General features: G+C 35.5%; 1 protein-coding gene across 1 annotated transcript; it reads right to left on the bottom strand.

Annotated features, from left to right (window-relative positions):
- Positions 1-13236: 13236 nt before the first annotated feature.
- LOC140761330 (uncharacterized protein At5g65660-like) lies at positions 13237-15810 on the bottom strand. Its single transcript, XM_073098608.1, has 2 exons — positions 15200-15810; positions 13237-13887 (listed from the first exon to the last, which is right to left on the bottom strand). Exons 1-2 carry the CDS (start codon positions 15464-15466, stop codon positions 13717-13719), a joined length of 438 nt encoding a protein of 145 aa, XP_072954709.1. The 5' UTR covers positions 15467-15810; the 3' UTR covers positions 13237-13716.
- Between the last annotated feature and the right edge of the window lie 1838 nt (positions 15811-17648).

The raw sequence follows: 17648 nt of genomic DNA, 5'->3' as shown, positions 1-17648 counted from the left end.
GAGCTGGTTCTCATAAATTTCTATGATGTCCATCCTCGTAATCATCATAAGTTTATAAATAATGATGCCTATGAACTGATACTCCAAGAAGTGATTCCATTATATTAGTCATAGTGTATAGATCTTGTTGTGTGACTTATGTTTGAGAACGATAATAACTAGCATTTAGATCTTGTGTCTGAGAATACTAAGGATAATAATTAGCATATGGATCTTGTGATGGCTCCAAACAATAAATACTCGATGTACCATAATTATAGGAAGCAACATTCTCATGACAATGTCGCTGCAATGTATTACATCCTCAATTTCTCTATCTTCAATCCTTATGTTTCCTTGACTTTTCTCAACAAATGTAGATGGGACAATCTCACCACTAGGTGTATTATAATACTTGTAGATATACTATCTCTCGCTGCCGAATGACTCATACCAGCCTCTGTCCTTATCGTGATCTCCCCTAATATCTCATCTAACTATGGGTTATTTTTGTTATCTAATGACCCGTCCTCTATTTCTCTAATCCATAGAGTTAAAGGGTCTTCTTCATAAAAAACATGATTTAAATTAACAGTTATTCATTTTCGGCATTTCTATTTAAATTTCTCTCCCTTAATTTTATATTATAATGATAAAAAACTAACTTCTCCAATCTTTTCATTGTTAGTCGATTGCGTGTTTTTGTGTGGATTATGGAGAAAGTAGTCCAATTTTCTTTCACACTGTGATGAAGAGATAGTTTGACTTAAAATCTTCTTTGCTATTAGCGTCAAATTTGGTGCCTCCTCCCATCTATAGATAGACTACTATTCAATTGAAGTGTTATAATTATAGTTGTAGCAACATTAGTAGTACTAAATTGTCCAGCTCTCAATTTATATCTCTCTATCTGAAATTAGAAATATATTATTACATACTGATTATATGGAAAGTTAAAACTTAAAACAAATAATAATAAATTTATTTAATTAAATCATAACTTACTTCTTTATCACAAAGGATTTATTTATAAATATGGGACTCAAGCCTATTGATTATCTTCCTAACTCCCAACAAGATTTCACTATCATTATTAACATTTGTAGAGAATTGAAATCTTGCATTAAGAAAATACCCTGTAGATTTGAAATTTATAAGCATTCAAGTTTTTAAATATTCATAAATAAAAGTAAATTAGTAAATTACAACTTAAAACTTAAAAGCATACCTACCAGCAGCGTGTATATCTCTATGTAGTTGTTTGTTTTAATTAGAATCAATTATCTTCCACCACTTTCTATAACTTTAGCCCATATTTTCTTTGATTGATTTTTTAACTATGTCCATTACCTCATATAGGAAATCTATCTCAGACTTGTCATCACTATCTATAAGTTATAATACTTTGACAAGAGGCTCAAATACTATAGTGGCAATTGTAATATCATCCCAAAACGTATTTCAAAGAGCTATATTTTTTAAAGTTTTACCTAAAGATTTATCTTTAGGTTTTGTTAGGTTTTTAGTTTTGACAATTGTGTACAAAATATGCTAAGTATTTTTATACATGGTACATGAGCATTTATACAAGTCTTGAAAGTATTTGGATTGAAGAATTGTAAGATCAAAGGAGAGAGATTTCTGTGTTCGCACCCCGTTCGAATGCGCTCTCTAGAGTTCACACATACAGAGAATGCATTCAGGCCGTTCGAATGCGAGCACAGACGTTTGCATATATAGAGAACGCGTTCAGGCCATTTGAGCATGAGCACAGGCATTCACACATATGGAGAACGCGTTCGGATCGTTCGAACATGTGTGTAGGAGTTCGCACATATAGAGAACGTTTTTCTACCATTCAAACATGGTCAAGGGCCTTTCGAACACACCCTACATACATTCACAGCACGTTCACACATACAAGGGAGTGTATTTGCGTGTTCGAACTCAACTAGTGAAAATCAAGTCACCGCGTTTGAACACACTTGGGCCCGTTCGAATGCACCTTAGAACAAGTCAGGCCATTTAAACACACTCGGGCCGCGTTCGAACGCACCTGCGTAATGTGCAAATTTTGGACTTTCATGAGTTTAGATTTGACTTTATCTTGGTTACATATATAAGCATTGTGATACCCTAACTCTAGATTGATTGGTGAAGGCAATTAAAAGAGAATTTTTGAGGCTACATCCTTTCTTCTACCAACAAGGTCCGTCTCTTCTAAAAGGCATTAAATTTCATCTCAAGGGCTATCTTGACGAAGGATCAATCTCAAGGGCTACTGAGATTGGATATCAATCACGAGAAGCGGTGAATTGTGGGTTCTAGTGAGCAACATTGAGAAGAACAAAGTCGTGGGGATCGACGGGTTGTTTTGTGAGTCAGTCTTGTAACTACTACTATTCTAGTGATTGGTTTTAATCCGAGTTTTGATCCGTGGTTTTTTTCATTTGGGTTTTTCTACGTTAAAATCTTGGCGTTCATATTTGCTTTTGTTTTTCAATATTTCTTTTGCTTTTACTTAAGCAAAAGAGTGATATCATTGCCTAGGGTTTAGATACATACGTGTGTCTAGATATTTTTCAATTGGTATCAGAGTAAGTTCTCTTACCCATAGAGAGAGATCAGCTAGGTATGGATTTTTACAGAGATAGACAATCATCTATTAGACCTCCTATTCTAGATGGATTAAACTATGGATATTGGAAAGCTAGGATTAGAGCTTAGTTAAAATCTATAAATGAGCGAGTATAGATTGCCGTTGTGAATGGTTGGAGTGCACCGAGTACATGGTGAATGATAAGCTTGTTGAGAAACCAACTGAGTCTTAGGATATGACAGATTATGAAAAAGCTGGCTGGAATAGTAAGACAATCAATGCAATTTATAGTTGTGTTTTATCAGATGAATTTAGAAAAAATTCTACTTGTGAGATAGCAAAAGAAGCTTGAACAATCTTAAAAACTACTTATGAAGGAACTATAGCTATAAAACTTTCAACAATTTAAGGTTGATTACTAGTTTTGAAACTCTACGTATGGAGGAGAATGAGACCTTTGATGAGTTCTATGCAAAGCGGAGTGATATAGTCAACTTCAGTTTCAACCTAAGAGAAAAAAATTTCTGAAAACGAAATTGTTTGTAAGATCCTTAGGTCTCTCCTAAAAGGTTTTAGACGAAAGTTACAGCTATTAAGGAAAGTAAGGATCTCGATTCTATGAAGGTTGAACAATTAGTAGGAAATCGATAAACGATTGAGTCCAGTCTTTCAAAACCTAAGAAGGTATGACCCTAACCACTATTGAACAAAATTTAGAGGAGTCTGATTATGAAGGTGATTTAGATGTTAAGATGTTGGTCTTATTTGTTAAAAAGTTAAATAAATATTTTCGTAAGTCAAATAAGTTAAATGCTAAAAAATTTGAGAAAAACAACCTTTGTAAAAATGAAGAATCCTATGAGTTTGAATACTAGAGTGAGTAACAACAATGTTAAACAGAAAAATAAGAATTTTAATAATAAAGTTCGATGTTTTGAATGTTCTAGTTTTGGACACATTGCACGGAAATGCCCTAATTGTCTTAAGAGGAAGGATAAAGCTATGAAAGTCACTTGGAATGACTCAGAAGAATCTGATGATGATTCTGAAAAAGATTAAAAGAACTTTGTAGCTTTTGTCTCCTCTCTTTTAAATACTAACTCTGTTGTTGATTCTGATAGTATAGATGAAAAAGAAGTGTTACCACTTGAAGAAAAAGAATCAGAGATACAAAAAACATATAATGATTTGTACCTAGAGTCATTCAAACTCAAGAAAAGCAATTTTAGACTACTTTAGAGACTCAAGGTAATTGAACCAGGAAGAAATCAATTTGAGTAGAAGTACAAATTGGAACTTGAACATGTCAAAAACCTTACTCAACAACTTGATGAAGCTAAAGATAAGATAAAGTCTGATGAAATTGAACTAGAGCGATTGTAGAAGGAAGTGATATTTCTAAAAGGGAAGAACAAACTTAACGAGATTTTAAATGCTCAGATCTCTGGAAAAGAGAGGTATGGAGTTGGATACACTAGTAATTTAAATAATAAAAAGACTGTCTTTGTTTCTGCAGGTCTACAAAAGAAAGAAAATTTGAGACCATTAATCATATCTACAAAAGCAATCCTGGATGAATGTCTCTAAATTGAAGTTAAATCAATAAAAGGTGAATTTTATTGATGAATATCTACAAAGCAATCCTGGTGAATTTTCAACGGCACCAAAGGTAAACTTTCGACGCTCCTTAACAAAAGGTGAGTAAAAAAGGGTTTATTGCCATATGCTTTCATTGTGGCATTCTAGAGCATATTCGACCTTATTACAAATTTCTACAAAAACCTAGGAGTGCTTTCATTTATGGGGTGAAAACAAAGGCTATATAAGTTAAGAAAAACGATTTGAAATGTTATATTGTGCATACTGCCTTGGAAGCTTTAAATTCTGACTTATAATATTTAGACAGTGGCTATTCAAGACATATGTCAGGTGACAAATCCTTGTTTTCTAATCTCAAAGAACATAAAGGGGGAGTTGTGGCATTTGGAGATGGTAATTCATCTAAGGTAATAGGTACGGGAAAGGTAATTACTCTAGGTGTTTATATATATTAAAAATGTCCTTTATATTAAAGGCTTGAAAGCAAATCTACTGAGCATTAGTCAATTTTGTGATGAAAATTATGAGATAAAATTCTCCAAAAATGATTGTACTATTCTAGATCATGAAGGTAATGTTATACGTTATGGATCTATAATATTTGATAATTGTTATGTTATTGGAACTTCATATTATCTGAAATATAACAGTGCTTCTTTTGACATTGTAGATATTTGGCATCAACGTCTTAGACATGTGAATCACAATGAATTGTTTAATCTGTCCAAACAAGAAGTGATAAGGGAAACACTTAAATGAATGAAATGTCAAAAAGTGTGTGCTATCAAATTGAAAAATAAATTAGGATATCACACAAGAAAGTAAATACAACTACCATTGACCGTGTGTTACAATTAGTCCACATGGACTTAATGGATCTAACAAAAACGGAAAGTTTGGAGGTAAACGATATATATTTTTAATGGTTAATGATTACTCCAAATATACCTAGGTTGCCTTTTTACGTGAGAAGTCTAAAATTTTTGAAGTTTTTAAATCACTATGTTTGAAATTATAGAATGAAAAATCTATTACCTTAGTTAGGATTTGTTCTGATCATAATAGAGAATTTAAAAATAAAAGTTTTTCCATAGTTTGTGATTCTTTTGGTATTCAGCATGAATTTTCAGCTCATATAACTCCACAATAGAATGAGATTGTGGAGAGAAAGAACCATGTTGTGCAGGAAATCGCAAGGGTTATGCTTCGTGCTAAAAGGGTTCCTCAAAGGTTTTGGGCTGAAGCGGTTAATACGGCGGTACATGTGATAAATCGTGTTTATCTAAGACTAGGTACAAAAATGATTGCATATGAAATCTGAAAATGTAAGAAACCTAGTATTAAATATTTTTGAGTATTTCGTAGCAAATGCTATATTTTGTGTGATCGAGAATACTTGACTAAATTTGACACTAGGAGTAGTGAGGGCATCTTCTTAGGGTATTCCAATAATAGTAGAGCTTATAGAGTGTTCAATCTTAGCACTTCTACTGTTATGGAATTTGCTAATGTTATTATAGATGAAACCACTGCTGACAAAACTGAAGTTGCTCTTATTCTTATTCCTATACGTACACATGACAAAGACATATGAAAGAAGCTTGATCTATCAATTGAGAAAAAGGATGATGATAAGATTGAAATGAACAAAGATGGCTACAGTGTACTAGAACCATCAGCCAAAGTGAAACTAAATCATCCACTGTCACAAATGATCAGAGACGTGAATGAACCAATGAAAACAAGACGACAAATCTAAAGTGAGGTATTATTTACTTGCTATACATCTACTTTGAACCTAAAAATGTCGAAGAAGCATTGTTAGATGATTTTTGGATCAATGCTATGCATGAGAAATTAGAGCAATTTTTTAGAAATGATGTTTGATATTTAGTTCTTAAACCTAAGAATATGAACGTAATTAGAACAAAATGGATATATAAGAATAAAAGTGATGAATATGGCAATATAGTTAGAAATAAAGCTAGACTAGTAACACAGGGATTCACTCAAGTTGAGAGTATAGATTTTGATGAGACATTTGTACCTGTTGCCAGACTAGAGTCTATTCGTATACTTCTTGCCATTGCTTGTCATTTAAAATTTAAATTGTTTCAAATGGATGTTAAAAGTGTTTTCTTGAATGGTATCTTGAATGAAGATGTACATGTAGAACAATTAAGGGTTTTGAAGATCACAAATTTCCTTCTCATATGTTTAAATTGAAAAAGGCTCTCTACGGACTAACACAAGCTCGAAGAGCTTGGTATGAGAAGTTGAACACTTTTTTAGTAGATACAAGGTTTACTCGAGGGGGAGTGGACAAGACTGTTCATTAGACGTGAGAACAAGAGCTTAGTTGTGACACAAATATATGTGGATGAGGCATTGTCTTGGGGGCAACGAGTCAATCTTTAGCTAAGGAGTTTGTAGATCTCATGCACAGTCATTTTGAGATGAGCATGATGGTGAGTTGAAGTTCTTTTTGGGACTTCAAAATACCTAATTAGAGAGAGGGAGTTTTATCGCTCAAACCGAGTATGCTAAGAATCTTGTGACCAAACCGAGTATGCTAAGAACTCCTATGAGTACAACTACCAAACTAGTAAAAGACATTTCAGGAAAAGTGTTGATCAGACACTATATAGGAGTATGATTGGTAGTCTTTTATTCTTAACTACAGGTAGACTAGACATTGCATTTATTTTGTGTGTGTGCTAGGTTTCAGTCTGAACCTAAAGAGACACATTTATTTGCCATGAAATGTATCATAAAATATGTCAATGGCATAGTTGATTTGGGTATCTAGTTTAGTTATGATTCGGGTACTATCATATTGTGATACATGGATTTTGATTGGGCAGGTTCATGTGATGACAGAAAAAGTACCTTAGGTAGTTGTTTTTATGTTGGAAATAATCTGGTTGCTTGGCATAGTAAGAAACAGAACTCAATATATTTATTTACAGCAGAGTTTGAATACATTACAGCGGGCAGTTGTTGCTCTCAGTTATTGTGGATGAAATAGATGATCAAGAATTATGGCATTGAACAAGATATTATAATGCTTTATTATGACAATATGAGTGCTATTAATATGTTAAAAAATCCTATTCAACACTCACATACAAAACACATTGATATTCGACATCATTTTATACGAGAGTTAGTTAAAGATAAACTAATAGCACTAGAACATGTTGAGACGGAGAAACAGTTGGGAGATTTGTTTACAAAACCTTTGGATGTACAAAGATTTGAGTATCTTCGTACTTCTTTAGGGATTTGTGCTTTGGACTAATTTCTTTAGGGATTTGTGTTTGGTTTGCGTGTTTTTATTTTTTATTTTTGCTTTCTAGGTTTTTCTTTTACTCTAAATTTTTTTCTTTTGGTTACTGGTTCTAGATTGTATATAAGTTATTTGTTGAGAGTTTTCTTTTCAAAAAAAAAATGGTGCACTTCTATATTCAAAAATATATTCTTAACATATAAATATGACATTTTCTTTATTATGAGTTATTATAATCAATTTTGTCATCTTGTAGTATATTATGTTATTTCTTATTTATTCACTCTCTCGACTTATATAATAATTAAATTAAATTTAATGCACTCATAACGTCTGTATATTCTTGACTGAGTATGACATTATGAAATATTTTCTTAGATAACTCACTATTAACTTTGATTTGCACAGTTTGAGCTCATACTTAGTCATTAATAACATGTTCATAAAAGATCAATGAAAAGGGCTACAATGAGTTAGTGTGAAAGCCATTTTGTTTAGAGTCCAGTTTGACTCAGTACATTGCGTAAAGTTAAAAAAAAGAAAAGAAATATATACATATATATGTTTACACATTGTTTATTATGTACTACAAAAAAAGGGCTACCTATTTATGTGTGAAAGCCATCATTACACCTATATGGTTTCAGTAAGAAAAAAAAACACTATCAAGTTCTGAAGAATAAGCCGAAAAGTGCATGATTATATATAAGTCAGTTTGTCTACTGTGTTGTATCATTGTTTAAATAGAAAAATTTGTTCAAGAAGATTGTTTCATGTTGTTTATGCTCAACTTGCATATGCATATTGTTATGATCAATCAAAATTAATTTATAATTTGAGTGATGCATTAAAGTTGATCATAATATGCTCTTGATGATTTGATTGATCTGTATGACTTATTTCATTTGATTGTCATATCTATGTCTTGAATCTATTCTAAATTTTTAGAAGTGCATCTCCAAAAATATTTAAAATATTTCTGATTTAAAATACAAATGAAAAATAAAAATCACGTTCGAACGTAGGATTATTGAGTTCAAACGCAGTGACTAGCGCGTTCGAATACACTCGGGGGTTCTTTATATATTGCATCCGAAGCCAGGGTTTCATCTTCCTCCTTATCAAACCCTAAAACCCTTTCTTTTCCATTCTCCCAAATCTTCACGATCTTCACGGTTTTTACTAAATCTTTCACTCTACATTCTCTCAAAGGCTATTTCTCCTCCGGATCTAGTACTTTTGGGTTGAATTTTCAAGTTCTTCATCACTTTTTGCGAGGTATGATTTGTAAATACTTTCTTATTTTTTGATTCAATTTAACCTCTTGATCTTGGTTGATTTCATGCGTTTTCAAGTTTTAATCATGATAGAGTTTACATCTTGATGTTTCTTGAGCGATTGAATGTGACAAACTTACTTTTTTTTAGTGAAATATGTATTTCACTTAGGGCTTTCATAGTGCTTTGGATTTTTTTTATTTTTTATGCTTTGGGTATGTATTGGATGTTAAGATCTGTTTTTCTCTATAGAATGCCTAAAAAAGAAGCCGTTTCCAAGAAGCCAAGGCCGCCTTCTTCGCCGTCTTCTGCCGCAAACTTTTCTTTATCCACTGCTGCAGGAAGATACAAGTATAACTTTGGAACTCGCCTTATAATTTGTGAGAAGCCTGTAGTCATCTCAGATTTTGCTTTATTGGAAATTGAAAAGATGTTTACTGAGCGAGGGTGGCTATCAGTGTCTAAGATGAATGTGACAGCTTATGTGGAGGTTGTTCGTGAGTTTTTCAGCAATGCTACCATTTTGGATCGGTGTATACAGTTAATAGTCCGTGGTGTATCTGTGTATTTGGACTCTGACATCATCCGTGTAGAGTTTTAACTTCCTGATGGCGATTTCGAGTATCCCTCCTCTAAGCCTCTTCCTTCTATTCAGAATTATGCAATTGATATTGTTAGGTTTTTATTTGTTGGCAATTGTGTACAAAATATTCTAAGTGTATTTTTTACATGTATATGAGCTTTACACAAGTCTAGAATATCTCTGGTCTGAAGAATTGCAAGGTTATTGATGAAAAGCTGTTGAGTTCACACCGCGTTCACAAACGAGTTCGAACGCGAAATCTGCGTTCACACAGACAGAGAGCCACGTTCACAAACGCGTTCGAACGCAACCTGAAGAATTCAAGCTGTCGCGTTCGAACGCACTCGAGCCCGTTCGAACGCACCAACAAAGTTTAAAAATATTGGACTTTCATGAGTATGGATAAGATTCAGATTTGTCTCTATCTTGAAGATCATATATAAAGATTGTGAAACTCTATCTCAAGGGAGTTGAAGAAATATGATTGAAGGAGACTTCTTGAGGCTACATCGATTCTTCAACTAACAATGTTTCACTCATCTACAAGAATTTAATCTTTCATCTTAAGGGTGATCTAAATGAAAGATTAATCTCGAGGGCTACTGAGATTGGACTTCAATCACAAGAAGCAGTGAATCGTGGGTTCTAGCGATCAAAACTGAGAGAAACAAAGTCGTTTGGATCAACGGGGTGTTTTGTGAGTCAGTCTTGTAACTGCTACTATTATAGTGATTGGTTTTGATTCGAGTTTGGATCCGTGGTTTTTTCCCGTTTTGGGTTTTTCCACGTTAAAATCTTGGCGTTCATCTCTGCTTTCGTTCTTAATATTTCTTCGGACTTTTACTTAAGCGAACGAGCGATATCATTGCCTAGTGTTTAGATACATACGTGTGTCTAGGGATTTATTTTTTCAGATATTTTAATATAGGGGGAAGAGTGGATAAGTAATATGATGCCTTATGCCAAACTGACATGTATGGCTCGCATGTTACATCCTATTTGTTTCTACAATATCACTCCAAAAACTCGGCATTCCAGTATCAGTCAGGATCGGGCGTTTCTACTTCACGTGATGCTTTCAGGCGTCTCCATTGACTTGGCGACTGTTATTTATGATACCATTGTGATAGCTGCATAAAAGGAGGCCCCCCGTGAAGGTTTGTCGTTTGGGATACGGCTCAAAAACCTTTGGATCATATCACTATTAAGAGGAGTCAAGCTCATGATCCCCCATTTCCTTGAAAATCGACCTCTTCTTTCACCGCTGAACGTCGATCACACCAAGAAATCTCTTCTGAGGACAGCTTCGATGATGAATCATATCAACCTGAGGGAGAGTTTTAGTTTATGACTGAACAGTTTGATCACTTTAGCACTCAGGTGCATGACTTACAGTTGGCTGTTGATGGGTTTTCTGCTACTGCTGCAGAGATATGGGATGAGCAAGCTCGTCAGAGGACAGTGCTTGACTCTGTGTTGTCCATCCTCCATCACTATTTTTCTCCTCGTGCTTAGCCTTTGCAAATTTGTATCAAAAAGGGGGAGAGTTAGTTTAGATATCATGTGTTTAGGAGGAGTAAGGAGTGAGTAGCATAATGAGTTGTATTTGAGTTGCATAGTGTATTTGAAGAAGGGGCCAACGTCGAGTTATCCTTGCCTCTGGTGAAGGGTGGGGTAGACGGGGAGGCTCCAAGCGAGGGCGAAAGTGGGTCAAGGAAAGATAAGGTAGGTCTTCGAGGCCTACAGCGAGGAACAACCCACATCCCAATGAGCCAAAAGTGGCTAAGGTGGGCGTCCACAGTTAGCCTCCTCTGACTAATGCTGATAGTGGAAAGGGCTCTATGATAGAGCTCCCAGCTCTGGCAAGCTCCTCGACCTTGAGGGTCGTCGGGTGGCCAATCACTCCCTTCCCCCAACAACATAGATGAATGGCATAGGTGAAAAAAAAGATAAAAGAGGAATAAGAAAGGCTCACCCTTGACAAAGAAACAAACTAAGGGAGGAAAAGTGGTCACCGATCAACGGTCACTCCTAAACCCTATGCGACTGCCGACTTAGAGTGGGCATCTAGTGGGGTAAATGCGAGGAGAGAACGAGGTGGGGGAAAGAGGTGAGGGGGAGTCTTGTCAGCCCCATTCCCAAGGTCGGCCTCCCTACATGCACCACTAGTGATGTGTGCAAGATGACCTGTCGACCTAAGCTAGTTAAAGATAAGGATCCTATATTGGACCAATGGGAAGATGGAAAAAAGGAAGAGGACGCGCATACTCTACTCATGCTGGCCCTCAATTTTTTAGGGTGTATAGTGGAGGATGCAAGGAAGGGCATGTTGGAGTGTGTCCAATCTGACGTGTGGGGCCCATATCAATTACATAAATGAGTGGAACAAAATATTTTTTCACTTTCATCAACCACTTCCCTTGGAAACTGGGATTCAATTGTATGTGAAATACTGATCAATAAAGATTTCATCTCTGTCGAAGGTAATATTTTGAATCTAAACAAAGAGGAAGACGAGAAATAGGTAGAGTTTCACCTTTTTATCCTTTTCACTATTGCTCGTGCGTTTTTTTTAACCGCTTTCGCACACAACGCTATTGCTACTTTCTCTGCAATCAACTTTTATGGGAGCCGCTGGAGTCTGGCCCCACGCTGTACTAAAGAGCCAATATCTTATAAGGTTGGTAAACTTAGCGCTTAGCTATAAACCGTCATGATACTGGCTTAATATATCTACCTTTTCTTTTAACAAAATTTTAATATATTCGAATTTCATTCTCTATCCCGGCCCACCACTACCGAAACTGATAATCAGAGATTAAATCTTATTCTCAAAGTCCAAGATATTCTTCTTGCATCGTGTACCATTTGTATATTGTAGCACTCTTTTGTGACTTTTCCTTTCTATCTATTTCTACATCTGAACTCTCTCATATGGTTTATTTTATCCAAAATGAAGATCATCAACTTTGATAATTTTCAGTGTGAAAATTCTCATATATTAAAATGTGTATAAGCAATTTCACAAAAATTAATAAATATATTTTCTTGTTGCAAATTGTGAAATGCATAACTCTTGTTTTGATACGGTTCGATCCGTATTAGCTCAACGCGTGATATTGGGTTTATTAGGATAAGCTTATTTATCTAGTTGAGTTTGTTAGAAGCAATTTTAGTAATTTTTGCCAGGCGTTTGAACGTAGGGACCGCGTTCGAACTGGAATGCGAATGCCTACACACGTTCGCATAAATAGAGAACGCAAATTATACGTTCGAACGGGATCGGGCAGTCTGAACGTAGTGGTTCGGACGTCTGCATACATTCGCATCAACAGAGAACGAAAATTCCACGTTCGAATGCATTGCGACGAAAGTGTGGGTTTTGTTAGGGTTTGTAAGGGTTGTTTAGAGTTGTTTAACTCATTTGATGAGTTATTAGGGTAAACATCTATATATATATATATGGAAGAAACCCTAATTTAGGAAAAATTTTGGATAATTGAATTAGCTTTGACTTTTATCTTCTTCTCTACTTGTCTCTAGCCATTGGCACCCTCTCATTTTCCTCTTTTTTCCTTCGTCCAAGTCTTTGGTCAGCTTCCTCCAGCTTCTAACCCTACTCTTTTACAATAAATTCTCCCCTTTCACACCAAGAAGTAAACCTAGCAGCCATATAGCAATTGGAGAACTATTAAGCTAGGATCTAATTGACCTTCGGCTACTATTGGGTTGATATCTTGAGATCTATCTGTCCGAATTTTGTGATCTTAGATTCGTTGAAAAGCTCCCTCCAAGAGCAATAACATATTCAAAATTTAGGAGGATCTGACGATTAGATTGCTCACAGATTCGCGACACTTTCCATTACATGAGTAGCAAGTGTCATTCATCCCATTCTGCTGTCCTGAATTTTCGAATTTTCTTATTCTTTTAATTGAAGCAATGTACTCTCAGTGATATTTTACATCTTCCATCTTTCCATCATTAGAGCCTACATATATTACACTCAAATAAGCTACACGTGGTTTAGGAGTTCTTGTAACTACCTAAACCTGACACAGTTGTTGTTTTATGAAGCTCCCAATATTGCTGGCACTAATTTTCTAACCCCAAACAAAGATTCCTAAGGACAATCCAAAAAGTTAGTGCTGCTGCAGTACCTTCAGTAGCGAAAATTACAGAGTAAGGCTTCTTTTTTGCATCTGTACCTTATAAATATTTGCGATTGATCGACACAGATATGCAAATATAAGTGCTGCTCCGTTCTTGTTAATTTTCACTTGTAACTTGAGTTCTTCAATCAATATTAATCCTCATTCTGTGCTCAAACCTATTTCCACATTTTGTAGGTTTTGTTCTATAACTAAGGTTTCTGAATCTTTTCTTTGTGTTAACCAAGAGCAGTCGATGAAATAGGAGGCTCAACAACTATCTGAATAGTGATAGTGTTCTCTGATTTGGGCAACGGTGACTGACGAGGGCATGGCCATGCCATAAACTTCGGCATCTTATCCCCTGGCATTATTACCGGTAGAATTTGATCTTTCTCCCTATTGTAATTCTGAAATAAGAGAACATAAAGTAACAACAGTTACAAACCTATAGGAGATCAAAAAATAATCTTGAATATTTAATATTGTACAATTAATAGAAAGTAATAGTCATGTTATCAGGCGTAATACTTCTCTAACTCGGCCCAGACAGAGCTCTGAATTGCACTACTTTCCCCTTCATTTTTTTAATCTTGCGACAATAATCATAATGATAATATTTTTTGAGTTCTCAAATTTAATCGTTATGATAATATCGTACATGCAGTGTGGCTATCAATAATTGTAATGAATAATGTTTCTGACATTATCTTGTTGAAAGTACAAGATGATGAAAATATTTACAAGAAATTGCTGCTTGAATTATTGCCTTACTTTTTTCTTTTTCGTTTTCTTCTTTTGGGTGGAAAAAAGTTGATAGTTTTGATTATCAGGAAAAAGTAATAGAAAAGTGGAGAAGAATTAATATTATTTTCTTGACACTCTAACATTAGCTACAAGGTGGGAATGAAAAACTGTAAACTCTACTTAATTGTCATTTTAATAATAAGACTGTAAACTCAACGTATGGCTCTTCGTTTTTTTTTATCTCTTAGACAGATAAATAATTGCCATAAGTCAACAGTATAGAGAAAATCAAAAGTCACCTATAAATCAAAGCACCAATATTAATCATCCTCAAACTTTGCACTAACCAATTAATCTAATTGACTAGTTAAAATGGACTAAAATAGTTGCTTTATCGGTCTATCCCGTTCATTAAGGGTTGACGCCACAAACTGATGGCCAATATAGGACCAAATTTACCAGAAAGAAAAGAGAGAGAATATTGGATATATGGGGGAACGAAGTCGCCCGACCTAGCTAGTTAACTGAACGTATACATCCATGCTGTTGGTTCGGCGTACCATTTAGGTACTATGGACACCAAGTGACGAATGTCAAACTTCAACAACGTATCGACATACTGGGGGTAACAGTCATATAAGTACAGTAAACTAGGTCGATGTAATTTGCAGTATAAAAGGTTTGAAGAAGTATATAAGAATCAAGCATTTTGCAGGAATCAGACAACTTTGATCTGGCCTTTAATTTTTGTGTATACAGAAGATTAGAGGAGTTGCCTAAAAAAATGAACAAAAGCAGAGAATTAATTCTTAAAAAGCATGTAAATTAACGACAGCTGTTCGCTTAATTATTATAGATCAAAATCATTTTTTTCTTATAGGTTTAAATCTCGTCAGTCTGCTTGTATAACTTATATATATTGTAATATTGAGATCGGTAAGACAAAAATTAAGCATTAGTTAGCAACATATATACCTGGTGCTTGCTGAAGGGGTTTGTTGGTGGGGAGGACATTTGGTGATGATGATCATCTGGGAGGGTATTGGGGGGAGTAATAGTTTCGCGACCTGCACGGTGGCGGAGGGAGCGAAGCTTGTCCCAGTGGTAGCAGCAAGAGAAGATGCCACTGAGGGAGAAGATGACGATGAGCAACAGCGCCGTCCCCAGTGGGAATCCAAGTGTTGGCCTCGACGTTTGCGCTGCTACCGGAGGTGAGGGGGTCATCATGTCTGCGCCGTCCATACTTAATTCCAATCTAAATCTATGGCTGATCAATCGATATTGATTGTTTCTTACTCTGCAGATCTCCTTTCAACTTTACTCTCGCACTCATGTGAGATTTAAGCAAGGTCTAAGATCGCCTACTCCTCCTCCTCCTCAATTAATTCCTTGCGCTTATCTAGTTACAGGCTTGAAAAGAAGATCGATGAATATAATATTTTAGGAAGAAGAGTGCCCCTCTATTTATTCATAATATGGCATGGTAAGAGGAACAAAGATCATGCAGCTAGCGACGACAGGATCGATGAGAAGGGTCCCACATGCACGGTCGCAAGGACAATGATGGTGGGCTGGATCCATTGTTTTCCTTTTGCTTTTCTACTTTAAAGATCATCTACTAGATAGTCTTTTTTTCTGTTGCTTGCTTGTAGCATATAGATATGAGTAGGAAAAGATGCCCTGCTTTCGTGTGCCGTGTGCCGTGTGCCGTGTGCGCAATATTTATTAGGTAGATAGATAGATAGAAGGCGTGCATTTCACAGAACAAACAGCGCTGTCAAAGACTGAGGAAGGGAAAGGCGGACAGTGGCACACAATAGAAAAGAAATGATGTCCGTTCTAAAAGCTGAAAATTAAATATTCTCAACAGCTAAATAATAATCTATCGTGCGGTTCGGCTGGCCGTCCTTTTTTTCTTTTTACAAGAAAGCCATAACCCTGTTACTTAGAACATACATATTTTAATCACAGATCATCTGCTAACTCAATTAATTAATAAGCCTTATTAACTTCCGTATCAGAAATTTTGTTTGACACAACTAGAGATCAAGTCTCCTCTCAGCATATACCTGTAAAACTGTTCCATGATTCAATAATCGAACATATATAGTGAATCCCCAGTAATTCTCAGTTTTTTTCAGAAAACTTACAAACTGTCAATTTTGGCAGAGGGTATCTGAAAATTTTATAACACCCTAGGACACAGAATCTACAACATACTACCAATAACAAAATAGGGAAAAAAAATAAAAATATGATTGCATATGCATAGACTTTCCCTTAATAGATTCTCAAACTTATTAACACTTAAAGTAGATCTTCCCACGTAATGGCACAGAAGAAGTCATTTAAGATCCAAAAAAATGGAATACAAAGAAAATTTATTTAGCACATTCCCTCGTAGGCCTCATCTCTACCAAATAAAGTACAATAGCCCTCAAAGACTAACCACAACATCCGAATAAAAATAAAATTATGAAAATGCATTCAAATGTACTATTCACTATTCGAACGTGTATTACTCATCCGGCATTGTGTTATAAATGAACCGGCTTGATTCGATCCGAAACGGTTTTGGACTAGATTGGAGGCGTGACTTTCGAAGAAGGCTGCGGATAATTTAACTATTGGATCTTCTTAAATTTTTGATATGTTGTTTCCTTAAAAAGAGCTTTCCAATGAATCCAAGATCACAGGATTTGAATTGCTAGATCTTGAAATATCAGCCAAATAGTGGCCGAAGGTCAAATAAACCCTAGCTTGATAGCCCTTCAATGGCTAGATGGATGATAGGTTAATTCCTTAGTATAAAGGGGGAGAAGTTGTTGTAGAAGAAGGGATTACGAGTTAGAGAAAGCCGACCAAAGACTTCCGCGGTGTAAGGAAGGAGGTGGGAGAGAGCATCAATGGCTAAAGTAAGAAGAGAAGAAGATAAAGGCACAATACCGATTTCAATTATTAGATAAATTCCAATTAGAATTTCCTCCATATATTTATAGAGGATCACCATAGGAATCTATCAACTAAATTAAAAAATCCTAATAAACCAACAATTTTTATCGCGGTGTATTTGAACGCACTCGATCACATTCGAACACGAAATTACAGTTCTCTCTAGGGTTAAGGGTTTAAGGGTTTACGGGTTAAGGGTTTGGGGTTTGGGGTTTGGGGTTTGGGGATTAGGGTTAGGGTTTAGGGATTAGAGTCAGGGTTCGGGGGTCATGGTTCGGGGGTCAGGGTTCGGGGGTCAGGGTTTAGGGTTTAGGGTTTAGGGTTTAGGGTTTAGGGTTTAGGGTTTAGGGTTTAGGGTTTAGGGTTTAGGGTTTAGGGTTTAGGGTTTAGGGTTTAGGGTTTAGGGTTTAGGGTTTAGGGTTTTAGGGTTTAGGGTTTAGGGTTTAGGGTTTAGGGTTTAGGGTTTAGGGTT

This window comes from Typha angustifolia, chromosome 6 (assembly GCF_048772165.1).
Source record: "Typha angustifolia cultivar Huaian chromosome 6, ASM4877216v1, whole genome shotgun sequence".
NCBI lineage: Eukaryota > Viridiplantae > Streptophyta > Magnoliopsida > Poales > Typhaceae > Typha > Typha angustifolia.
This window is presented reverse-complemented; position numbering and strand designations above follow the sequence as displayed.